This window comes from Acipenser ruthenus, chromosome 25, assembly GCF_902713425.1.
Source record: "Acipenser ruthenus chromosome 25, fAciRut3.2 maternal haplotype, whole genome shotgun sequence".
Taxonomy (NCBI): domain Eukaryota; kingdom Metazoa; phylum Chordata; class Actinopteri; order Acipenseriformes; family Acipenseridae; genus Acipenser; species Acipenser ruthenus.
Genome location: NC_081213.1, coordinates 28861106 through 28887508, shown reverse-complemented (window position 1 = coordinate 28887508; position 26403 = coordinate 28861106). Strand labels below are relative to the sequence as shown.

The 26403-nt window shown below is 48.9% G+C and overlaps 1 protein-coding gene across 1 annotated transcript; it reads right to left on the bottom strand.

Moving 5' to 3' along the window:
* Positions 1–4409: 4409 nt before the first annotated feature.
* Positions 4410–22141, bottom strand: LOC117963562 (G-protein coupled receptor 22-like). Its single transcript, XM_059000362.1, has 3 exons — positions 21936–22141; positions 10448–10533; positions 4410–8410 (listed from the first exon to the last, which is right to left on the bottom strand). Exon 3 carries the CDS (start codon positions 8311–8313, stop codon positions 6922–6924), a length of 1392 nt encoding a protein of 463 aa, XP_058856345.1. The 5' UTR covers positions 8314–8410; positions 10448–10533; positions 21936–22141; the 3' UTR covers positions 4410–6921.
* Positions 22142–26403: the final 4262 nt, after the last annotated feature.

The window sequence follows — 26403 nt, the reverse complement described above, 5'->3', positions numbered from 1 at the left end:
GCTGCAGTCATTTGTGACTTGAACTGGCCTAATGATCTGTACAACATGGAGGTGATTCCTGCCTTGAAAATATCCAATAAAAGAGTCACTTCTGTTGTATCTGACAGATTCAAACAAACAGACGCCGTGGAGAAACAAAACAAGCACACAACACAAGCCTTCAAACACAACGCTGGGGTTTATTTATCAATTTTTTTTAAGTCTCTTAATCATAGAACACCAGTCATGCTGTGCCACTGTGTTGTGGGTCTCGTTTCAAACTCAGTTCACCTGTCCTGTGAGCTGGTTTGAACCCAGACCTCCAAGGGGAGAGGCAGGCAGAGCTAGTGAACTAGCCCCCTGCACCACCTGGCTGCTTGTGACAGTCTAGCACTCTAACCTGGTATATGAGATTCACTTCCCTTGTCAGAGACTGCACACGCACGCAGAGTTACTGAAGAGAGGAGGGATGATCAAACCCAACCCTATTATACAGCAGCTCTATAAGGTAAATGAAACAATATTTCTCAAAATAAGGGAAAAAAAACATAACTCAAGTGTGACTTGAATCAGCTGACAAGAGAATCAGAGGCCAGTGCTCCACCAACTAATCCAATCAGAAAGCTCTCAAAGCTTCTCTCAATTCCTCCCCAGTATTTGAATTCTTCATGAGTGCAGCTGAGGGGTTGCAAGGATGCTGAAATAGACCAGCAGCACAGACCGCCTGCTGAGTTTACCTTTAACATTACATCAAAGATTCTGTGAAAATAAAACAAGGCATTTAACATCACATTGAATTTATCTGCCTAGGTTTGAATTCTGGCCCCCAGTGGTAACACAGACAGAAAGGTAGTAAAGCAGACCTCTGTACTATCCATCTGCCTGAGGTGAGAGGCTGTTTAACATTGTCTATAAGGTTCATTCTTTAAAAATGAAAGAGTACAGAATTGAGTAATTGAACTCAGTGCACCAAGTGTAACACACACAAGAGAAGCAAACAAATCCACTGCCTGCAATCAGGAAATGCATTTCACATTAACAATCAAGGGGGGCTCGAACCCACAGCTCTGAGGTTATGAGTCCGCTGCTCTAATAACTGAGCTGCCTGGCCAGCAGGTCGTGTGTGTTATAAATATTGCATTTTCTATCGTGGCCGAAATGTTAAGAATTAAAAAAATAAAATAAATCACTGCCCTCCAGTGGAATAATGAGGTATTGCAAGCCAAAGAAAATACACCAAGAATAACACATATATTACCCTGGCATGCAATACCTCATTATTCCACTGGAGGGCGCGTTTTTAAAACTTTTTTAAAAAACGTGAATGTTTTTCATGAAAATATCACTTTTTGTATTTTGAAAATAAAAAGTTAAAAAAACAAACAAAACACAACATTGAAACGCAGCAGCATATCAACATTGGACTAATAAACCCATAACTCGAACATTTAATAATACAAAATAATAAAATCAGTGTGAAATAAATGAAAAACGACTTAGTTATACTTGCAGCAGTAGGAGGTTATGGATTCTGAAATGTCATGACCTACTACTGCTGAATGTCTGCTCAAGACTCCACCCAGTGGCGGAAAGAGGTAATGCACGTCCAAAACCATACTGAGCCAGCCAGAGTGCTGAGAATCACACAAAAACCAGACGTGCTCAAAGGCCCAGACGGGGTGCCTGAATCCAAACCATACCGAGCGAGCCAGCCAGAGAGCTGCCGAACACCACACTGAGCTGCACAGCACGGCTTCAATTCATATACCCAGAGAGCCAGCCAGAGAGCTGCCGAACACCACACTGAGCTGCACAGCACGGCTTCAATCCATTCTGTGTACAATAAATACATTGGGGCTCATTTACTGCATTTGAGGACACCAGATCAGACAACTGGACCACCTTGTCTGCTTTTGTGGCACTTGCTTTATCAATAAGGAGAATGTTTTTGAAGAGAAAAAGAGGAATATGCACATGCAATCAACACCTGGTGGGTTTGAACCCAGAACTCTGGGAAACAGAATCCCACACTCTACAGGTGAGCTATCCAGCCTGCTTATGAAGGGGCCTGGTCAAAGCATTATTACATGTTGTGATGTAGACCTGGGGAGCCATAAACACCAGCTTGAGAGAGACGTGATTTGAAATGGATTTAAAACCAAGCTCACAAAAGGTCAAAATGAATTAATATATTTGAGAACGAAGAAGAATATACATGAAGGACTTGAACCCGCTACCGTGGGAATCACAGTCCCCTGCTTTACTGACAGAGCTATCCAGCTGACTGGCTCTCCTGCAGCATGAAACACATTATTACATTGTGTGGTGTGGACCTGGAGCTAAGGTGATTCTCAGCTTCGTTTCATTTGCGACTTGAAATTGATTCAAACCCAAACCTCAAGCCTGTTCTCATATTCCCTGCAGTACTTTAGTTAATGATCTGTACAACGGAGGTGATTACTGCCTTGAAAATATCCAATAAAAGAGTCACTTCTGTTGTATCTGACAGATTCAAACAAACAGACGCTGTGGAGAAACAAAACAAGCACACAACACAAGGCTTCAAACACAACGCTGGGGTTTATTTATCAATTCTTTTTTTAAGTCTCTTAATCAGAGAACACCAGTCATGCTGTGCCATTGAATTGTGGGTCTGGTTTCAAACTCAGTACACTTGTCCTGTGAACTGGCTTTGAACCCAGACCTCCAATGGGAAAGGCAGGCAAAGCTAGTGAACTAGCCCACTGCACCACCTGGCTGCTTGTGACAGACTAGCCCTCTAACCTGGTATATGAGATTGACTTCCCTTGTCAGAGATTGCACACACAGTTACATGCCACTGAAGAGAGGAGGGATGATCAAACCCAACCCAATTATACAGTAGCTCTATAAGGTAAAATGAGGGGATAAAAACATAACTTGTGTCACTTGAACCAGCTGCCAAGAGAATCTGAGGCCAATACTTTCAGCAGCTTCCTGGTTGGCTCAGTTGGGGAGCTCCTCTCAAATTCTCCCCAGTATTTGAATTCTTCATGAGTGCAGCTGAGGGGTTGCAAGGATGCTGAAATAGACCAGCAGCACAGACCGCCTGCTGAGTTTACCTTTAACATTACATCAAAGATTCTGTGAAAATAAAACAAGGCATTTAACATCACATTGAATTTCTCTGCTCAGGTTTGAACCCTGTCCACCAATAGTCACATAGATAAAGGAGTAGTAAACTAGCCCTCTGTACTATCCATCTGCCTGATGTGAAAAGCTGTTTAACATTGTCTATAAGGTTCATTCTTTAAAATGAAAGACTCCATGCAATCAGGAAATGCATTTCACATTAACAATCACGAGGGGCTCGAATCCACAGCCTTGAGGTTATGAGTCTGCTGCTCAGAGAGAGAGAGAGACAGAGAGAGCGCGCTGTAATAAGACTTCATTAATGCAATAATCACACCTTCATTTGCCTCACAGGTTCCATTACATTTTTCAGAAGATATTCAAAATGAAACCCAGCCCATATTCTCTATATGAAATTATTATGGGAATCATAAAGGGTTCTGTAGCACAGCAGTGTATAACCCAAACTCTCTCTCTCGCTCCCTCTCTCTCTCTCTGCGTCTCTTACGATTACACAGTGTGATTTTGTATTGATAATTCACTGTGCCTGACAGAGACAGTAATGGAAAGAAACCAGCAGGGGAAACCAGATGAAATATTGATTTTCTTTTTTTATTAGACTTCAATTCAGCCTCCTATAAATACAATAAAATGTCACACACTATACATCATGTAGAGTCAGATATGAACAAACACAGACAGTGATTCACGTCACACAAACACGCTACAGCTTCTGTGTACACACGGACAGAGCAGCACGCTCGGGAGGAACGCTCCTCCACCAGCGAGGCTTCTTCTCTCTCTCTTCTTTGAACAGTTCAGAGGAGTGTGACTCAGAAGTGAGGACACGAGGCTCCTCACGAGCAGGTCTCCTTTCTCCACACTCCTGCGCACTTGCAAATGTATTCATGTACTGCCCTGGTTAAGTTCCCATCCCTCTCAATGCCTATTTTCTCAACGTCAAATATATTACAGTGGGCAGCAAAGCATTAAAACGTGTCTTTGTGTGACAGGTAGAGGCTGGGTGTGATATTCCCCTGCAGAATTAAAACCTCCTCCTCCTCCTCCTCCACCCTCCCTCCTCCTCCTCCTCCTCCACCCTCCCTCCTCTCTCCTCCTCCTCCTCCACCCTCCCTCTTCTCTCCTCCTCCCTTCCCTCCTCTCTCCTCCCTCCTCTCCTCCCTCCTCTCCTCATCTCTCCTCATCCTCCTCTCTCCTCCCTCCTCCCTCCTCTCTCCTCCTCCCTCTCCTCCTCCGCCTCTCTCTTCCTCCCTCCTCTTTCCTCCCTCTCTCCTCCCTCTCCTCTCTCCTCCTTCCCCCCCTGTCCCGCTCCCATCATCCCTACAGACAGATGCTTGTTAATCATTCCCTTGATTCCCCTGCAAGGGTCTGCAGTATCCCCATGGTTATTCTATGCATGTACCATCGTTTACTCTGGTTTGCCAAGGTATTAAAATATGCTTTAGCATACCTCTCTGGGCTTTTACAATGCGTACCTATGCTTTATTACATCAATGCTTTACTTTTACAGAGGTAAACTTTGATCATGAAGCTTATTCTTAATTCTGGAATGTTTTCTGACAGCTCTTGGGGTTTTTTACAATTCTGTATGGGAGGGGATGTGCTCAAATACAGTGAGGAACTCAACGCAATCTTAGCGTGTCCATTGCAAAAAATCAGCAATGAAGTCCTTCACAGCTCTGCAATCTAATAAACACATACATTCAGAACGGGATACAGGGCTGAGCAGTCTGCATGGACATCATTTAGAATCCAGGGCTGGCAAGGGAACGTGAAACAAGCAAGGTGATTGGTCGAGCAAGGTTCCAGCTGTCTGTATATTGGATGGATGCGGACAGCTGGAGCCTCATCACATTATTTGAAATCACTGCGCTGCCTCACAGAATTTAAAGTACCGGGATCCATCTTGTTTACAGTTACAGATGGACAGTAACAATCAAACTGAGTGACCAATTACCAGCAAAACAACCCCAACAGTACCAAGCAGAGCTGGATGAAGAACATTAACTGGAAGACAGCAAAACGAAAAAAAAAACAAGAAAACATTTAAAACCACTGTCTTTCAGGACTGGCTGAAACAAAATAACAGATTGTCTCAACTGTGGAAAATGCACATCTTCAGAAAATCTTGAGCTGGAATAAACCACTGTGTAAATGAAAACAACACTGGGGGGTCTGTCAACATACACACTCACTTCAAATAATGTCTGTTTAGCAGTTTGTAGACGCTACAGAAAAACACAAAAAGACACGTCTGCACATTATCCACCCCTTTCCAACACAGACCTTAACTTATTGAAATCCGAGACGGCAGTGAATTTATTTTTACCCACTGCCTCCGTTCTGCTTCCACCGAGATGAAAAAAAAAAAAAAAGAATTCAGTGCCGTCTCAACTGCGCCTCCTGGTGGATCTTTTCAATGGCAATGTACAATTCAACCCATATCAAAAATAAACATGTACTCATTTTTGCATGTTTCAATTAAATGAATTTGCTCAGCTTAACTTAGTGTGCAGTTCAAAGTTATAAACGGGACTACTTTATTGGCATCAGGATATTTAATAAAAAAAACGAATCATTTTTTTGCCCGAAGCATCATTTATGCTTTTTGTTTTTTCAAATCTACTGTTTGACCTGAATGATAAATTCAGTACGGCCCTTCGGGGTGTGTGTATTCGTCCAACACACAGACTCCTCGGGGGCGTCCGTATATTTGACCTATACGCCCCCCCCCCCCCTGTGGGGCCCTATTGCACACGTATCCTGTACACTGTATCTGGACAGCACTGCAGATCTGAAGCTGGTCTGGGGTAACAGGCAGTGGTTGAGTAAGGAATTGTCACACAGTCTTTATTACAGAAACATTTTGTATCCCACTCTCCCAGAAAACTAGAAACAAGCTCTCACTTCCAGATGCTTCTTGCATCCACACTGCCAGGAACGTCTCCACAGGGACCCACCCCACAAGAGCTTTGCAATGAATGCTAACCTTACAGTCACTATGGGATTGATCCATTCAAGTCCCGCTGAGCGAATTCATGTTCTTCATACCACAAGCGTTGAGATCTCCAGCATCGAATAACTTTTACATAGAAACGGTGATCCTGAGTGAGTGTTCTTCTTACTGGATCTCATTCTAGAATCTATCTTCAATTCATTCAAATCCAATAATCATTCTAGAATCTATCTTCAATTCATTCAAATCCAGCGACAGAATGAGCAGGCGAATCGCTCTGTTCCTTACCCTACGGAGCTCGATCTAAGGAAAGTGATTCTCCAGTATCACAGATCTGAACAGACTTTCTGTCCCATTCATTGTACTTGGTGTATATACAGAATGCACTGTGAATGTTCATAGAGTGCTGTGGTTATTCACACATGAGGATACACACTGTGCTGCTGCACCTGTTGCAATGGTTGCAGTCTACAGAGTCAGAAAAAGAGAGAGAGTTTTGCTGGTTGTTTTCTCAATAAAACGAGACAAGGCAAATACAATAATACAGGGAAGGGAGGAAGACAGAGGCAAGGGGCTCTGGAGGAAGAGAGGGAGGGAAAAGGGAATGGAGGGACAGGGACATGGAGGAAAAAAGAGGAAAGACAGCAGAGATGATGGAAGGCAAGAAATCAAGGAGAGAGCAGGGAAAAGAAGGGAAACGAGGAAAAGAAGAGAGAAGAATCAAACAAAGAAAATAAGCAAGGTGGAAAAAATGGGGGGAATGGAAAGGAAGGAAGAGAGAGAGGAAAGAGGTTGGGAGAGAGAAGGCAGGAAATAAAGAAAGGCGGCAGGGAGGGGTGTAAAAGGGCAGAGAGTCACTCCCTGACAGCCTCGGTGAGGCAGCGGTCCGTGGCGTCGCTGCACTCCAGCCTCGGCCTGCGGCCCCCCTTCCTGGGCTCCACCCAGGAGTTGTGGATGACGGTGCCGCTGGGGGCTGGGTCGACCTGCAGCAGCGACACCACGCGCTTCCGCACCTTGCTCTTCAGCACCTTGCGCAGCTTCTGCCGGGTGAAGGCGTAGAGCAGCGGGTGGAAGACGGTGGAGCCGTACGCCAGGGCGAGGAAGCAGATCCGCACCGTCACCAGGCTGTCGCTGGGGCCCAGGCACAGGATCAGCAGGTTCACCACCGAGATGGGAGCCCAGCAGCCCAGGAACGTGGAGATGATGATCACAGACATCCGGAACACCCTCTTCTGGCGCTCACGACGGTCCCGGTGCCGCTTCACCGCCCTCCGCAGGGCGATGATGACCGAGACGGAAGCCTGGACCCCCATCTGAGGGGCTGGGGGCTGGGGGGTGGAGCTGGGGATGAGGGGAGGGGGCTGGGTCAGGAGTTTGGTCTCGCTGGGGGCAGTGACCATCTGGCCGGAAGATTTCCTCTTCTTCTTCTTGTTCTTGTTCTTGTTGCTGCTGTTGCCGATGCTCCCGCTGCTCCCGGCGTTCTTGCGCCGCTGGCTCCTCTTGAAGTGTGAGCCGATCTTGATGTTGAGCGCCTGCAGGATTTTGTAGTAGGTGACCAGCATGACCACCATGGCCACGAAGAACATGGGGATCTGAAGGAGCAGATGGTAGTACATCCCCAGCTCCCTGTGATAGTCCGCCTGCCACCTCCCTCCTGCCCCGCTCAGGCACAGCAGGGTGCGGTTCTCCCAGGCCGCTTCGCTGCCGCCCCCCTCACCCGGGTCCCCGAAAAAGCGCACCTCCAGGAAGGGGATGAAGAAGACGGCCAGGGAGACGGCCCACACGCAGGCCAGCAGCAGGGCGGCGCGGGGAGGGGTCAGGATGCGGTTGGCGGGCCGCACGGAGATGTCGTAGCGGTCCATGCTGATGACCAGCACGTTGACGGCCGTGGCGATGCTGGTGAAGGTGACGCAGGCCTCGTGGAAGCAGCACAGCAGGGCTGCGTTGTGCTCCAGTGGCAGCAGGATGACCACGATGGTGAGCGGCGCGCACACCACGCACACGATGATGTCCAGCACGTGCAGGTTCATGGTCACCGTGTTGCTGACCGAGTCCACCAGGCTGGACTGCATGCAGTAGAGCACCAGCACAGTCAGGTTGCTGCTGAAGCCCAGCACGATCTCCAGCATCAGGAAGCCTGTAAGGGAGACCTGGAGCCACAGCGGGTAGGGCAGGGACCAGCCCCCCAACTCGGGGTCGAAGCCGTCGCTGGTCTCCAGGAGCCCCCTGTAGCTGTCCGTCTCCATGGCCGTGACCCGCTATCACACTCGCGCATAGCCGTGCGGCCGGGAGACACTGCCGTCCCCACCTCCTCCTGCACTCCCCTCGTGCACAGGAATAGTCCTGGAAGAGCAGAGAGAGAGAGAGGGGGAGAGAGAGAGCGAGAGAGAGAGTGGGGGAGAGAGAGAGGGAGAGAGAGAGAGAGGGGGAGAGAGAGAGGGAGGGAGGGAGAGAGAGAGTGTCAGTAAACATCTGTCAATTTAAAAACTGATGACTAGATTCTCAAAGCCATTTACTCCCAAGTCGTTATCCTTTACACAGAGATCAATACATCACTGCTTATACAACGTAACCTGCATTTGTTTTTCAGCCAGTCCCTGTGTTGCAGATCTGCAAAGGTCTTTCTCATTGTCTTCAGTGGAAAGGTTTGTCATTGAATGTATGAAGTTACTTTTAGCATTTCTAAATCTAGCACTGCTGAGTGTCATGTAGCTCTGGATAATCAGTGCAATGCAAACACACACGCATACAGAATCATTTAAACATCACACTCCTCAATTTCTATCCCTGCTTTGTGTGCAGTGCTTTGTGTCTCCTGGTGCTGATCTGATCTGGACCTGGAGCACCCTGTCCCTCTGCCTGGTGCTGATCTGATCTGGACCTGGAGCACCCTGTCCCTCTGCCTGGTGCTGATCTGATCTGGACCTGGAGCACCCTGTCCCTCTGCCTGGTGCTGATCTGATCTGGACCTGGAGCACCCTGTCCCTCTGCCTGGTGCTGATCTGATCTGGACCTGGAGCACCCTGTCCCTCTGCCTGGTGCTGATCTGATCTGGACCTGGAGCACCCTGTCCCTCTGCCTGGTGCTGATCTGATCTGGACCTGGAGCACCCTGTCCCTCTGCCTGGTGCTGATCTGATCTGGACCTGGAGCACCCTGTCCCTCTGCCTGGTGCTGATCTGATCTGGACCTGGAGCACCCTGTCCCTCTGCCTGGTGCTGATCTGATCTGGACCTGGAGCACCCTGTCCCTCTGCCTGGTGCTGATCTGATCTGGACCTGGAGCACCCTGTCCCTCTGCCTGGTGCTGATCTGATCTGGACCTGGAGCACCCTGTCCCTCTGCCTGGTGCTGATCTGATCTGGACCTGGAGCACCCTGTCCCTCTGCCTGGTGCTGATCTGATCTGGACCTGGAGCACCCTGTCCCTCTACCTGGTGCTGATCTGATCTGGACCTAGAGCACCCTGTCCCTCTGCGTTGTACTGATCTGATCTGGACCTGGAGCACCCTGTCCCTCTGCCTGGTGCTGATCTGATCTGGACCTGGAGCACCCTGTCCCTCTGCCTGGTGCTGATCTGATCTGGACCTGGAGCACCCTGTCCCTCTGCCTGGTGCTGATCTGATCTGGACCTGGAGCACCCTGTCCCTCTGCCTGGTGCTGATCTGATCTGGACCTGGAGCACCCTGTCCCTCTGCCTGGTGCTGATCTGATCTGGACCTGGAGCACCCTGTCCCTCTGCCTGGTGCTGATCTGATCTGGACCTGGAGCACCCTGTCCCTCTGCCTGGTGCTGATCTGATCTGGACCTGGAGCACCCTGTCCCTCTGCCTGGTGCTGATCTGATGCTGCACTGATGAGCGTTTCAGGTTTTGCAATGTTACATTATAAACTCAATCATCGAAATCAATCTGTTTCTTTTAGCATTTCTACATCTCAATAGCAACAATGCAGGAAAACAAAGAGAGCCTCCCAGTTAATGGATTGGCGTCTGTGGAAAGCAATCAGCAGGCTCTCCCATGACAGACCTTCAGAGGCCTGGCACTCCCTGTGGTTGGGTTTTATTTATTTGAATCAGGTGTTTGTTTTTCAGCTGCGGCGCAAGCCAACACAAAACCCAAGCGTTCGCCTCATTTCAATCTGTGCTGTTCTGTTGCGCAGTCAAGGTTAATCAATTCAGTGACTGTCTGCAGAGACTCAGAAGAACGAGATGGGAAGAAAGCACATCTTAACCCTGCGCGGGGAAAAATAAAACAACAACGAGACCCAGTTCTATTATAAGGGATTGGGCAGCAGTCACCACAATTCAAACTGAACCCTGGGGTGAGATTCTCTCTCACTCTGGACTGACGGACCCCTTACACAGGAGGTGTCACTCTCTCACCTCTCTGAGTGTATACTGCGCTGAGTGGCTGGTCACCAGTCACAGCTCCTCCTCCTGCTGGTCAGTCCAATCGAATCCCTGCAGCCCTAGAGGGGGAGGGACAAGGAAACGCTTCAGAACACGTGTGAAACACTGCCAACCTGTAAATCAAACACACCCCCACACAAGACTCACTGAGCTGGCAGCCTGTGAGAGAGATGGAGGGGGAGAGAGCAAGAGAAAGGTTCATGTGGGAGAGAGGAGACGGGGGAGTGCAGGGGAAAGGAAGAGAGGGAGAGAGAAAGAGAAGGGGAGAAGAAGAGAAAGAGAGTGAGAGAACATCTGCTTTACACGTCGCTGGGGGACCTCAAATCCAGTCAACAGCTGTTTTGCAGAAACCCTGAATCAGGTCCTGGAGGCCCATTCCACTCCAGCTTGAACAGATACAATGAGGCAGCGAACGACTTCAGGGTCCGGATGCAGCTTTCATTGGTTCAATTGAACAGGGCTGGAACAAAGACCAGGAGTGGAAGTGTAAACCTTGGCCACCCCTGCCCTAAACCATCCCTCTGCCTTACAAAAAATGCAGCTTGTGGCAATGCTTGGTAAATGAACAATATAAACATGTGAAAAACGAGAAGAAAATTGCATAATTCCTGAACACAGACTTTAATACAATGATGCACAGCTGCATTTTGTATGGAGACACAGATTTACCAAACCCAGATTCAAGCATTTCATTTGGAGGGATTGTACTGTAGGGATCTGGATTTCTTTTTTAATTCAGAAAACACAATCGTGCCATTGAGGGTGTGCAGTAATGAGCTCTGACTGTCACTGTGTCTCAAACAGCTTCCAATTGAATGACCTCGCGGAGGAGAGAGTCAGTGATGCTACTGCAGAGCCTGGCTTTGCACGATCACCAGGGCTGCACCCCCTTCAGTGTGTGCTGACGGCGTGTCAGCGCTGCTGGTACAGTGAAGAGCGCAGATGGTGCCACTTCTCTGGGTAGCCTAGTTTTACACAGACCTAATTAACAAGCTTCTCGGCTGCTTCTTATCCAGTAACTAGGGCAGCAGCTTCCAGAGGAGACGGGTCCCCATTATTAAATACAACAAACAAAACACTGACACGCACGCACGCATGCACACACACACACACACACTGACACGCACGCACTGACACGCACGCACGCACGCATGCACACACACACACACACACTGACCCAAACACTGACACACACGCACACACGCACACACACGCACACACAGAGACTCACACACACACACACACACACACAAACACTGACCCACACACTGACACGCACGCACACACGCACGCACAGAGACTCACACACACACACACACTGACACACACACACAAACACTGACACACACACTGACACACACGCACACACACACACAAAGCGAGCTTTCTGTAGTCTGGATAATGACTTCCTCTGAGATCAGAGCAAGAGTGACATTCAGCAGCCTGTCAGTGTGTGTGTGTGTGTGTGTGTGTGTGTGTGTGTGTGGTTGGCTGTGTCAGTGTGTGTCTGTATATCTGTGTGTAATTAAGTCTCATTACGAGAAAGCACTCACAGACTCTACCCAATCTAATCACAGAATGATCTTCATTTTTTCGTTTGCTCATGACAGGTGTTGTATCCTGACTGACAGACAGACAGACAGTGACAAAGCCCTAGCTCTGCCCCAGCAATTTCTCCAGTCATGCTGTCAATCCCACAGGAACGAAGAAAAGAAACAAAAAGATCAAATGAATAAAACGACGGCACAGCAGTGACGAGCTGCCTGCCCTCCCGATAAAAGCATCAATCAGACACAGAGATAAAAGACGAATGATTGTAATTCCAGCCTCCCGTCTCCATTCACACAGTCCAGCGCTGTCACAATGAAACCTGCCATTACCAGCGAGAGGGAGCTGTCCCACAGTGACTTATCATGGGAGAGAGGAGTCTATCACTGCACTGGAGGAGAGAGGAGTCTATCACTGCACTGGAGGAGAGAGGAGTCTATCACTGCACTGGAGGAGAGAGGAGTGTATCACTGCACTGGAGGAGAGAGGAGTCTATCACTGCACTGGAGGAGAGAGGAGTTGGGACAGTTGGGCTACTGGACTAGTTTCTTTTACCAAGTTATAGTTCTAACTATAGCCCTTAAAAAGAGGTGCTCTACAGCAGTGTTTCTAGGGGTCACCCTGTACGTGTCCTGCATGACTCCGAGGGTACGAGTCAGACACAGTGCTGTGCAAGTCCACAGAGTGACTGGAGCTCCTGTGCCAGACCCTATGCAGACTGATCTCAGAGCTTCAAGCAAGGACAAATGAAGAGAGATTGAGGGAAGTTGACAGCTTAGCCCTATAGCCAATACTTCAAGCACAGCACAGAAACCAGGACTCACAGATGGGAATGAAGTGGAGAGAGGCTTAGGAGAGCCTTCTTCACTCAGAGAGAGGTGAGGGGACGGGATGGGTTACCAAGGTTACCTAGCCATGCTGTGGATGCTGAATCACTGGGATCCTTCAGGTCCTGACTTGACAAAACTTTGAGATGAATCAGCTGCAAGGAAGCAGACGAGCATTGATGGGCATTACTGCACTGCTTTTGCAGTATTCCCCCAGGCTTCTCCACACTTATACTACACATTTACCATAATTTACCACGGTATGCTTTACCATATCTCTCTCGGCTTCATCATGCTTCCACACTGCACTTTGATACACTGTGCTAGGCTTTTACTGTGGTGATCAAGAAGGTTATTCTCAACTCTGGAATCTGCACACGTCTAAGAACTTTAAACTCCCCCAGGAATACGGAGATAAAATCCTTCAACATGCTCTGATGAAACATAATGTGGAATCGTACGGCTTATTAACCAGAAACCCCAAAATAATCAGCGGCTCGTCTTCCAAGGTTCCTCACATGAGCTGCTCGTTCTTCACCCGGGGAGATGATCCGTGCAGCAGAAAGGCTGGATTTCATTTCACGCCACACATCACTTTCATTAGAAGGGCAGAGTGCTGGCATTGCTCGCACGTGTCAGCTGAGCAGAGGCAAGCAGGGACGGCGAGGAATTCGAATATCGAGCGGGTGAAGAGGCGGTCACTGTGCTATGTTTGCAGGTGTGGTCTGTTACCTTGCACTTCACAGCTTCGACTCGTTCTGAAAGACATTGCTCACGATCTGCTCTGTGCTTTACTACACTGTGCTGTGTTTGCAGGTGTGGTCTGTTACCTTGCACTTCACAGCTTCGACTCGTTCTGAAAGACATTGCTCACGATCTGCTCTGTGCTTCACTACACTGTGCTGTGTTTGCAGGTGTGGTCTGTTACCTTGCACTTCACAGCTTCGACTCGTTCTGAAAGACATTGCTCATGATCTGCTCTGTGCTTCACTACACTGTGCTGTGTTTGCAGGTGTGGTCTGTTACCTTGCACTTCACAGCTTCGACTCGTTCTGAAAGACACTGCTCATGATCTGCTCTGTGCTTTACTACACTGTGCTGTGTTTGCAGGTGTGGTCTGTTACCTTGCACTTCACAGCTTCGACTCGTTCTGAAAGACACTGCTCACGATCTGCTCTGTGCTTTACTACACTGTGCTCTGTTTGCAGGTGTGGTCTGTTACCTTGCACTTCACAGCTTCGACTCGTTCTGAAAGACATTGCTCACGATCTGCTCTGTGCTTCACTACACTGTGCAAGACAGCAGACCAGTAAGTACTGTTTTGTGTTGGATGATCGTGTCAGATTCCTGCTGCACAGCACAGAGCGCTCATTACAGCACGTACCTGGTGCACAGATGGGCTCAGGATACATCAATCTGTGTACACTGCTAACCCTGAACCCGTCCATAGTGACAGCTGGGCCCCGCATTGTGACAGAGGAGTCGCAGGTACGCAGACGATACAGCAAATCAGTCATCCTATAAAACACAGCATAGTGAAAGCATGGTCTAGGACAGGTTAGCACTGTAAAGCCCAGAGAGATGTGGAGGACTCACATCGGTGCAGCGTCCCAGCACTGTACCAGCAATCATTCCCTTCTGATCTCATTTCAAAGACAGTGCACACTGCTCCAGCCACCATTACATCCTTACAGCACCTTGTTAACCTCAGGAAGAGACAGGAGGGAGCGACCCTGTGGGTCAGGCCTCGAATCACCATGCTTTCTGATACATGAAGCACAGATACAGGGTGCCAGAACAAAGCGCTGAAGGTCTTTCTATATCAGGGGCTGCCTCACAGACCTGCTATGGGGTTTGTTAGACTCTGCACGTCTGTCCCCTCTCTGTGGTTTGTTAGACTCTGCACATCTGTCCCCTCTCTGTGGTTTGTTACTCTGCACGTCTGTCCCCTCTCTGTGGTTTGTTACTCTGCACGTCTGTCCCCTCTCTGTGGTTTGTTAGACTCTGCATGTCTGTCCCCTCTCTGTGGTTTGTTACTCTGCACGTCTGTCCCCTCTCTGTGGTTTGTTACTCTGCACGTCTGTCCCCTCTCTGTGGTTTGTTACTCTGCACGTCTGTCCCCTCTCTGTGGTTTGTTACTCTGCACGTCTGTCTCCTCTCTGCTCCCCTGGTTAAATACAGATTACTGAGTGGAATTACAAGGCTGCTGTTATCTGCCGGAGGTCATCTTTTCCATTTCCCAGAGATTAGGGTTCCCTGGATAGCGAGGTGTGCAATTACCCCAGAGCAGCGCTCCTCTGACCCGCTCTCATGCATTCTCGGATCACTGCCAAATTGCTTTTAAAATGATGGGGGGGGGGGGGGGGCACCTCTCGAATGCTATAAGAAAAGACCTCTTGCAAAACAATAATCCATTCCAAGATGAAACCAGAAATGACAAATATTGAATTGATGTTATTCTCCTTGTTCGACAGACAAACTATCTGGGAAAAGATTCTCAAATCAATGTATTTCAAATCAGGGCACAATTGATTTTTATGGAAGAACATGACAAAACAGGAGTTGTAATTGTAAAGCACGATGGAAAGGGTCAACGAGGCACGTAGCTGATGCTGAAATCACGACTTGACAAAGCTGTGAGATCAATCAGCTGCCAGGAACCAGCCCAGCTGTGAGGATCTCAACGGCCTCCTCTCATTCACAAACTGCTCTTTACCAAACAACCTGAGGATCACGTAGCTTCATGTTTATCACTCCTGTTTGTTTTGAGTTGCCCTCCTTACTGTTTTGTGCAGACACGCAGACACACAGACACACAGACACACAGACACACAGACACGCAGACACGCAGACACACAGACACGCAGACACACAGACACACAGACACACAGACACGCAGACACACAGACACACAGACACGCAGACACGCAGACACACAGGCACACAGACACACAGACAGGCAGACAGGCAGACACGCAGACACACAGACACACAGGCACACAGACACACAGACAGGCAGACACACAGACACGCAGACACGCAGACACACAGACACACAGACACGCAGACACACAGACACACAGACAGGCAGACACACAGACACGCAGACACGCAGACAGGCAGACAGGCAGACACACAGACACACAGACACGCAGACACACAGACACGCAGACACACAGACAGGCAGACACGCAGACACACAGACACGCAGACACGCAGACACGCAGACAGGCAGACACACAGACACGCAGACACGCAGACACACAGACAGGCAGACACACAGACACGCAGACACGCAGACAGGCAGACACACAGACACACAGACACACAGACACACAGACAGGCAGACACACAGACAGACAAACAGACAGACAGACAGGCAGACACACAGACACACAGACAGGCAGACACACAGACACACAGACAGGCAGACACACAGACACACAGACAGGCAGACACACAGACAGAGACAGGCAGACACACAGACACACAGACAGGCAGACACACAGACAGGCAGACACACAGTCACAGACAGGCAGACAGGCAGACAGACACACAGACACACAGACAGACACACAGACAGGACGGATGGACCTGATCAGTGCATGAGACTCTTTTCATGAAGCTGCCAGAATAACTGCAGAGCTGAAGCTCGGTAATCGGCTCCCTGCATCGTCAATGCTAATAACCAGCAAGAAAAGAGATTGAAAAGCTCTGGAATAGTGAGACTGTGGGATAAACAGCTTTCAGTGGTAAAATCCTTAAGCCTTTTAAAACACAGATGTGTGCGACCCCTCAAACCGCTTGGGTCTCTGTTTGGTTTTAATTATGCATGGAGGGGATCTGCAGCATGGATTTCCCTCACAGCCCGAGGGTGCTTTATAACCATCTGAAACACAAGCCAGCCCTGGCCTGCGACCTCCATCGATGGAGAGTCACTTCTGCCTGTTGACCTTCTCGAGGAGGCTTGTAGGAGAACGGGTGGTATTGAGTGGGCAGCGCATACATTATTGATGGGCAATGACCTGAGCTTCTGTTACACAGTCACTTTGATTTAATACACCGACGCAGGCTGCGGGCTGGCTGTGTGCCAGCTGCATTCTTCCACAGTTACCACAGGAAATGTGCACAGTATTTTTGCAGTTTACCATGGTTTATATTTTTTGAATATGCTTTACCACACCTCTCTCTGATTCACAATGCTTACCTTATGCTTCACCTTGCTTTCACTGTGCTTTGTTACACTTTGCTGTGCTTTTACTATAGTAAACTTTAGGAATGGTATCCGTGTGCATTAAATTAGACAGACACAGCAATCTCCATTCAACACAGTACAGAGTCAATGAACCCGACCACAACCTCATTCCAATGAAACAAGGGTTGCAACGTCTCCCTGCCTGTCTGTCTGTCTCCCTGCCTCCCTGCCTGCCTGTCTGCCTCCCTGCCTGTCTGTCTGCCTGCCTGTCTGCCTGCCTGCCTGCCTGCCTGCCTGCCTCCCTGCCTCCCTGCCTGCCTCCCTGCCTCCCTGCCTCCCTGCCTCCCTGGCTGTCATGCTCCACACGGTGAACACGATGCTGCCTTGATTTTGCACCTTGTTGAAATAAAGAACACTCTCTTTCGAGGAGGGACCGCGATAACTAGCAGCTGCCCTGCCGTGCTGGAATGAAATGGAGCGAAAGGCACACAGAGATACAATCAGAGCCAAGCCCTGAGAATCCCATCGGCATACCCAGGCTATATAAAAAGCAGCCAGCAGCCTCAACTCAACAACAAGCAGGCTGAGGCAGGAACACAGCGGAGCGCGTGACCCCCCCAGACACCCGGCTGCTCTGTGGACAGGGGCCGGTGGAGCTGCTGCCTGGGCCCCAGAGAGGTGCTTGTTGCCTGGGAAGGGATCCTTCTCTTCCCCTGCTCTCCCCCTGGGACTGTCATGTTGCCTGAGAACCAGGTCACAGCAGCAGGGAGAGGAAAGTAACCCAGGGAAGAGGATTCAAAGGGGGGGGTGTGACCTGCTTTAGGGGAATGCTTAGCAGCAGCACTATGGAACAAAGAGACCTGGCCATCGGGTGTTAACATTTCAATTCTTAAATGTTTAAACTTTCAATTGAATAAGCCCTGAAGTTTAATAAAGTACATTTGCACAATAAAGTACGTGTGTGTGTGTGTGTGTGTGTAAGCGCGTGTGTGTGTGTGTGCGTGTCTGTGTGTGTGTGTGTGTGCGTGCGTGCGTGTGTGTGTGTATGCGTGCGTGTGTGTGTGTGTGTGTGTGTGTAAGCGTGTGTGTGTGTGCGTGTCTGTGTGTGTGTGCGTGCGCGTGTGTGTGTGTGTGTGTGTTTTACTCCTAGGAAATGAGTTTCTGCAGGTTTTAAGTCCAATTAAGGGAACCTCTGAGGAGCTGAATCTACAAAGGCAACCCTGGGCGGAACCCATGAAGTAATTAAAGCTGCTGTATTTGTATTGGAGGTGCTGACTGCGCTGGCAGTGCAGGGTCATTCCTCCTGAGACACGCTCTCATTAGCACCCAGATTCACTGCTGGAGAGCCAAAGAACAAAAGAATACTTACCAACGAGAGGAGGACATTCGCCCGCCAGCACTCAGCAGCTGATTGATCACAAAACTCTGTCAAGTCTAAAAGGGTCTCAATGATGTTACATCAACCAATTTGTTAGGTACCCCTTGGTACCCCATTCCCTATCCGCACTACACTTGCGAGTGTTTATTGTGTTTATTGCGAGAGTTTATTGTGGTAATTCTGCAGTTTTCCCATGATTACACCGTGCATTTACAATAGTTTGTCAAGGTTTACCAGACCTCTCTGTGCTTTACAATGCTTTCCTATGCTTTACCAGGCCTCTCTGTGCTTTACCAGACCTCTCTGTGCTTTACAATGCTTCCCTATGCTTTACCAGACCTTTCTGTGCTTTACAATGCTTCCCTATGCTTTACCAAACCTCTGTGCTTTACAATGCTTCCCTATGCTTTACCAGACCTCTCTGTGCTTTACAATGCTTTCCTATGCTTTACCAGACCTCTCTGTGCTTTACAATGCTTCCCTATGCTTTACCAGACCTCTCTGTGCTTTACAATGCTTCCCTGTGCTTTACCACACCTCTCTGTGCTCTACAATGCTTCCCTATGCTTTACCAGACCTCTCTGTGCTTTACAATGCTTCCCTGTGCTTTACCACACCTCTCTGTGCTCTACAATGCTTCCCTATGCTTTACCAGACCTCTCTGTGCTTTACAATGCTTCCCTATGCTTTACCACACCTCTCTGTGCTTTACAACGCTTCCCTATGCTTTACCATGATTTCACTGTGCTGTATTTCACTTTGCTGGGTTTTTACAGTGGGGAACTTTTAAAATGGTGCACCTTCTATTGTTTGCAGAGATTATGGCTTTGGACAGCTTGTGCATGTCAATATTACAGAGCTGCAACCCCACAGAGCAGCGAGATCAACGCGTTATTTTCTGATGTTATTTCCATACCATCCCAACCGCCCCCAAATCTCATGTTCCTGAGAGTAGATTGAGTGACAGACACTGGTTCTGTGATTGCCATGGTTACTAGAACCCAACAATGGAGTTTTCAGTATTCAGCCAGAAGCAATGGTAGAGAACGAACACGGCCTCTTCACTCACACATACTGAGACACTTCAGCACCTGCATCGCAGCGAGGCTGGAAACAACGGTAGAGAACGAACACGGCCTCTTCACTCACACATACTGAGACACTTCAGCACCTGCATCGCAGGGAGGCTGGAAACAACGGTAGAGAACGAACACGGCCTCTTCACTCACACATACTGAGACACTTCAGCACCTGCATCGCAGCGAGGCTGGAAACAACGGTAGAGAACGAACACGGCCTCTTCACTCACACATACTGAGACTCTTCAGCACCTGCATCGCAGCGAGGCTGGAAACAACGGTAGAGAACGAACACGGCCTCTTCACTCACACATACTGAGACACTTCAGCACCTGCATCGCAGGGAGGCTGGTAACTGTGGGATTGCTCCTGAAACGTCTCGTGACTTTCTCCGCCCTCTCGCCCGCCCGCCTCCAGGTTCCTGACCCTTCAAACTGCTCATCACACAGCAGCAGTCGCTTTCCAATATCATCTGACCTGCAGAGAAACCATATGCTCATTTTAATCATCAGCGACGTTCACCTAGAACGTCTCATTACACCCACTCATTACTGCTCATTAACGAGCTGTCGTGCTCGGGTTAGCTGGGGGTGTGGCTCGGTGCTGTTCAGCTGTGATTGCGCTTCGCTCTGAAGATTAGGGACCCCTGCAGTCTTCATAACAGAGGGGCAACTAAAACTAAAAGGCGCTGCTTCATTGGGACTGCACCAGCGAGTACCGAGTACCACAGCGAGGGAGGAGCACGGACTTGTATACACATGACTGGACCTCACCTTCCCTTACTGTGTACAGCCATCGTGATGACAGAGCCTGCAGCACTGGGAAGACTGGGAAACTCAGCAGGGACCCGACCAATCAGAGCTTAACCAGGAAGTGCTTCGATGACTTTGCAATAGGAAGGAGAGAATATAGTGCCACAGTAACACTTCAAAAGAAACAAACGAAATACAGGGAAAGAGCGAGCAAAAGAACGAAACAAAGAACGAAAACTGCAGAGCAATGCAGGGCCGCGTCCTCCCCCTGAACACAGAGCCCGCTGTCTGTTCTGTGGGATGTGTGCCTTGTGTAATGAGAGGTAATTAAACACTTTGCAGAGGTTACAGTCACCTAGCAACTTCTTTCTCACTTAGCTTGTACGTGTCTTCACCAGCTCACTCTGCACAGTGTATTATAGAAGCTGCATTAAATTCACAGTTTACCACCTGGCCTGTATTAAACACTGCACTACAAGAACCGGACCGGGCTCTCCCATCGCTTTGCATGGAGGTGAGCCGTTGCGTTATCATTCAGTAATGGATCGGTGAATGAGGCACTGCTGAGAGGCGGCGCTGTTCTGAAAGCAGCGCTTCACAGGGTCGCTCGAACCCTGCTCTCCCAGGGAAGGCTTCCAGAGCGCTACACGACTTCACACAAGCACGGGTAAAGAAATGAAAGGGAGCAGCAGGGACAGCACACACCGCTAATCTGTTAACATGAACACACACTCAACCCCCAGTCACCGGAGACCAGCTCCTGACAGGACTCGGGTTCAATATCTTCAGATAAATGCAAGCAGCACCGCCCGTCACTTCAGTTACGACCAACAGAAATGAGGTGAAGCAGACAAGCGTCAGCGTGGCTAATTCTGCCATCGCTAATGTTAGTAATACTGATACAGATCTGTTCAACAGTGCACACAATGCAAAGCACGCGTGCTCGTACTGCATCGTTTCATTTCACATCACACTTCATGTTAACACAGACCTGGCATTTCCAAACTCCACTTACCTTCGCCAGGCAGCCGCTGCTCGCGCTTTTTCTATTGCATTTGTGACTCGCGTTACTCGCTGAAATGATGATGTAGCAATCTGAGGTCCAAGCTCAGCTGCTCCATACAGAGGACCGACCCGCCAGCACTCGGTGAGCACGCTTGATGTGGACAAGTGTTTGAATGCATGAACCCTAAAACAACAGGGAGCGCTCCACTCGGATCTGAGCTGGTTACAACTTCTCATGGTCCATTGCATCCGAGAGAAAAACGAGCGAGCTACCAATAAATGACATATTATTATTATTATTATTATTATTATTATTATTATTATTATTATTATTATTATTATTATTATTATAACAACAACAATAATAAATGACCTAATTAAATCTCCATAATAAACACACGGCATTCACATTTGATACACCACTAGACTGTATGTATTTATGCATGTATGTACGCATGCATGCAGGCATGCTGTAAATACACACACAGGCGCTAACACCCCGTTTGGTTTCTCTGGATGACACACACACTGTATTTAACAGCGACGCCGCTGGCTTGCTTTTCTCTTTTCACTGCGCTCGCACCGCTTCTTGTTTTCTATTCTGATTTTCTCCACACAGCAGCAAGGCAGCGGACGGGTTAAAACAATGCCGCCACCGGGCAATATATTCTGCTTACCTTTTCAGAACGCGGGGCTTGCTTTCCTTATCCCCAAGAAGCACGCGTCTTTCCCGGGACACTCAGGTGAGATGAGCGCGGAGCGGCGGTAAAGTCAAAAAGCAGGTTTCCAGGTGATGGGATTGTTATTATTATTATTATTATTATTATTATTATTATTATTATTATTATTATTATTATTATTATTATTATTATTATTCAACACGAGCCGGTGTAAGCCCCCTGTCCCGCAGACCAGCAGTTTCTCTAACGGGCGGTGCTGCTTGTACAGCGACTCGCTGCCAATCTATAAAGCGCTTCGAAGCGGCGCCGGACAACCAACAGCGTGCAAGCAGCACAGCGCACTCAATACCACGAAGCTGCACGATACGGGCTCCTCGCCTTCTGAAATACACACAGGAGAACCCGTGACCAGCCCACAGCAACACAAGGCTTGCAACCATCCTGTAGCTTTGAAGGGAAAGAGGGGAGGCAGAGAGAGAGAGAGAGAGAGAGAGAGAGAGAGAGAGAGAGAGAGAGAGAGAGAGAGAGAGAGAGAGAGAGAGAGAGAGAGAGAGAGAGAGAGAGAGTCAAGGACGACTAAGGGGCAGGGAGGCGGAGATATGCAAGAGCTGATACAGTAAACACAGAGAGAAATCATCGAGGGGATGGTGAATGAACCGTGCGCTGGGTTTATTTTATTTCATTACATTTGGGATACAGGTAATGTAATTGTTCATCAGGACAGTTCTTATATAATAAGCACTGTAGTGCATATCAAATATCTGCAGGCTTCTATTGCCATAGAAGAAGAAACGTGTGTGAGAGAGAGAGAGAGAGAGAGGAGAGAGAGAGAGAGAGAGGGGGGAGAGAGGGGGAGAGAGGGAGAGAGAGGGGGGGGAGAGAGAGAGAGAGAGAGGGGGGGGGAGAGTTTTAATGGAAATGACCTTCAAAATATTTCGCTTTGAGAGAGTTACCTTAGGAAAGAGATTGAGCAGGCAAGAGAGGGATGGAGGGAGAGAGAGAGAGATGGGATGGAGAGAAAGGGAGAGGAGGCTGTTTGATACTGTAGCTCTTCCCAGGAGAGAATCTCTTATTTAGACACGGCAGTGAAGCTGCAGGAGGACACCAGGCTTGCTAATGATCAGCAGCCCTGGGTAACGATGTCATGACAGCAGATTCTCTCAGTGTGTTATATATATATATATGAACTGGAAGCAGCGAAGCATCCATTATGTGGGATTGCATTGTGCAGCAGCAGCAGGGAAGCTGCCCGGACGGTGCCTGGAGCGAGTCCAGCTCTTACTCCAGCTCACCTCAGAATCACCTGTACAGAGCATGCAGCCTCTGAACTTATAGCTTAGGACAGAGAATACAACTGCCATGCCTCCTGTAGTTTATACACTCAAACAAACACCTTCCATACGATCCGTGGCACTGGAAGTATTTTTAAATGAAGCCATTCAACAAAACTGTGACCCCTGTATATGATGGAAGCCATGCCAAGCCAGGGGGTGCTGCCACACCTCCAGCACCCCTACTTCCAGCGCCCCTGCATACGACAGACAGTCAGAGAGCTTTATCTTTATCTAGCTGTTTATCTATTGTAACACAGCCTTGCGGCTGAGGTTCGTTTTGCCATTTTAAAACACAGACCCAGACACCAGAATAGCACTTCAGCACTTGTGTGCACTTTTATTTATACAAACAAAAATAAACAAAATCTAACTAGAGAAACAGACAGAAAAAACATATTGACAGACGGACACACAGATCACTAGAGAAACAGACAGAAACAGTATATTGACAGACAGACACACAGATCACTAGAGAAACAGACAGAAACAGTATATTGACAGACAGACACACAGATCACTAGAGAAACAGACAGAAACAGTATATTGACAGACGGACAGACAGAAACAGTATATTGACAGACAGACAGACAGACAGAGAGAGGCAGATGAAAAAGCCAGATCACATGTGCAGTGGGCTGCTCTGACTTTTAATATCAAAGACTCCTGAATCTATCAAGCGCTTCAAAGAGGTCTGTGCAGCTTCTCCTAAGGCAGCCAAGTCTCTCAGCTTTCATGAGCGGGTCAGACATTCAGAAGACCCCCCCCCCCCCCCCCCCGCCCTGCATGCGTGTTCTAAGAGGCCGGGGTCTCCGTGGTGCGTTCTCCTCCTCCTCAATCTAAAGGTCACACACGCGCGGATCCTCAGAGTGAAGCATGCATAGAACACACTTCCATCTAGTCTAGTTATGAGAGGGAGAGGGAGAGATGTAGAAAGATGGAGGAGTGAGAGGTGTGGATAGAGAGGGAGAAGTAAAGAGAGGGAAGGAGGGAGGGTTGAGGCGGCTTTCCCAGCCAGCCAGGCTATTCCCAGGATCGTTAGCATTCCGTCCAGGGCTCTGTGATTCAGCGCTGCAGGACAGTCCTGGAATACCAATGGGGTGGAGGAGAGGGGGGGTGACTCCTTCCACACACACTGAGAGAAGCTGGGTCTGGAATACAGAACAGACATTGGAGAGGGGGAGAGAGAGAGGGAGGGAGTGTGGGGGAGGAGAAAGGGTGAAAGACATTGCACCTGTATCTCATCACTAGTGCATTTCTATTGACCGTTTATCAACATGAACTCGAACTTCAATAAATGTGGAACAACTGCTGATCAATTCAAAAACGTATTGACGCCACGCAAAATCAATGTGTGTTACCTGATATCCTGGCCTGCTCTGAATCATTATTCTTGCATGTTAATGATATTGAATCCGCCATCCTAAGGGGACATGAAAACACGTCCATTCATGTATTCATGCAGTGCAGGAGCGTCCTGTTTGCCAGATTGTCTCAGGGGTGTCAATTCACATTCGTTCAGGTAATAAAGACGTGTTGAATAGCAGCTGGGAAGAAGCCCGCCCTCCCCACCTCCCCACCTCCCCACGCTCCAGGTGCTGCTGTTCTGTCGAGGCCGCGGGAGAGAGCGACCTGAGAGGAAACAGTCTGGATTCATTCATTAAAACATCCACAGAGCCTTGGAGTGGCAGGCAGGCCAGCGTCCGTGGATTACGGGGCCAGGTGGCAGTCCTGTCTCTGCTAAAGTCAGGGCACTCGAGAAAACAACTAGGTCTGAGATCTGCCTGCTTATCTGTTAGTGTGCGCATGTCCACTGAGATCTGCCTGTTTATCTGTCAGTGTGCGCATGTCCACTGAGATCTGCCTGTTTATCTGTCAGTGTGCGCATGTCCACTGAGATCTGCCTGTTTAAAAACACTGTGTGTGAAAAAAAAAACCACATGAGGATTGTGGGCCAGGCTAGACTGGGTGATAGATTGCCGATTGAACCTGGCCAGTGCAGCCTGGCCACATACACAAGCACATACTGACTGTGACAGTCAGTTCAGAGCAGGGACTCGTGGGGAAAGGACACTAGCTGCTGCTACAAGAGCTTACACACCTGGTAACAACAAGACGTTTGTGTTTGTGCGAGTCGTGCTTGCCTGCCTGACCGCTGACCACCCTGTCACACTGCAACACATGCACTGCAGGTCAGGGCAAGGCTAGAGTGGAGCAGTGAACCATCGAGAAGACCCTGATCACAGAAGCATTACTGAAGCACTGATGCCCAACGCAGCGGTCAGTACCTATAGGTGAAGACTCAGCACACAGACGAGGTCGTCTCCCGAGTTAGTGTCTTCATCAGAGCTTATAAACTGGTAGACAGAGCCTTCATTGCTAAACATTTGAACACATCTTTAAATGACAGATTGTCATTTTGCTGCTTTTCCCATAGTTTTGCTCTGCATCTATGCATAGTTTACCATGCATCCTCTCTACACTATGGCCTCCTCTCGTTTGGAAAATTTCTTATGTTCTTCTCATCCCTGTCTGTTCTTTACCATGCTTTCATTACACATCACTGTGCTAGAGAGAGAGAGGAGAGGGGAGAGAGAGGGGGGAGAGAGGCAGAGAGAGGGGGAGAGAGAGAGAGAGAGAGGAGAGAGGGGAGAGAGAGAGGAGAGAGAGAGAGAGAAAGGAGAGGGGAGAGAGAGAGGGGGGGGGGAGAGAGGGGAGGGGGGAGAGAGAGGGGGAGAGAGAGAGAGGAGAGAGAGGGGAGAGAGAGAGAGGCAGAGAGAGGGAGAGAGAGAGGGGGAGAGAGAGAGGAGAGAGAGAGAAAGGGGGAGAGAGAGAGAGAGGGAGAGAGAGGAGAGAGAGAGGGGAGGGGGGGGCTGGTGATTGCTGAGCTGTGAAGGACAGCATACACTCACAGGTATTAGAGGATCTCTCCAGAGTCAGACTGTTATCTCACAGATGATTATCCAGCCCTGGAGCTCCAAGCAGGCCTGCACCAGCCTGGGATTGTCTCTCTCTCTTCCCTTTCCCTCACTACCTTTCTCCTTCTCGCTCTCGTTGCAGATTCATTACGACTCTGACTCCCCCCAGCTAGCTGCTTGTGTGACTAACAGGGAGAGAGAGAGAGATCAGTTTCA

Bases quoted from the DNA above. Each gene is read 5' to 3' on its own strand.
- LOC117963562 (XM_059000362.1), bottom strand. From the start codon at position 8,313: ATGGAGACGGACAGCTACAGGGGGCTCCTGGAGACCAGCGACGGCTTC.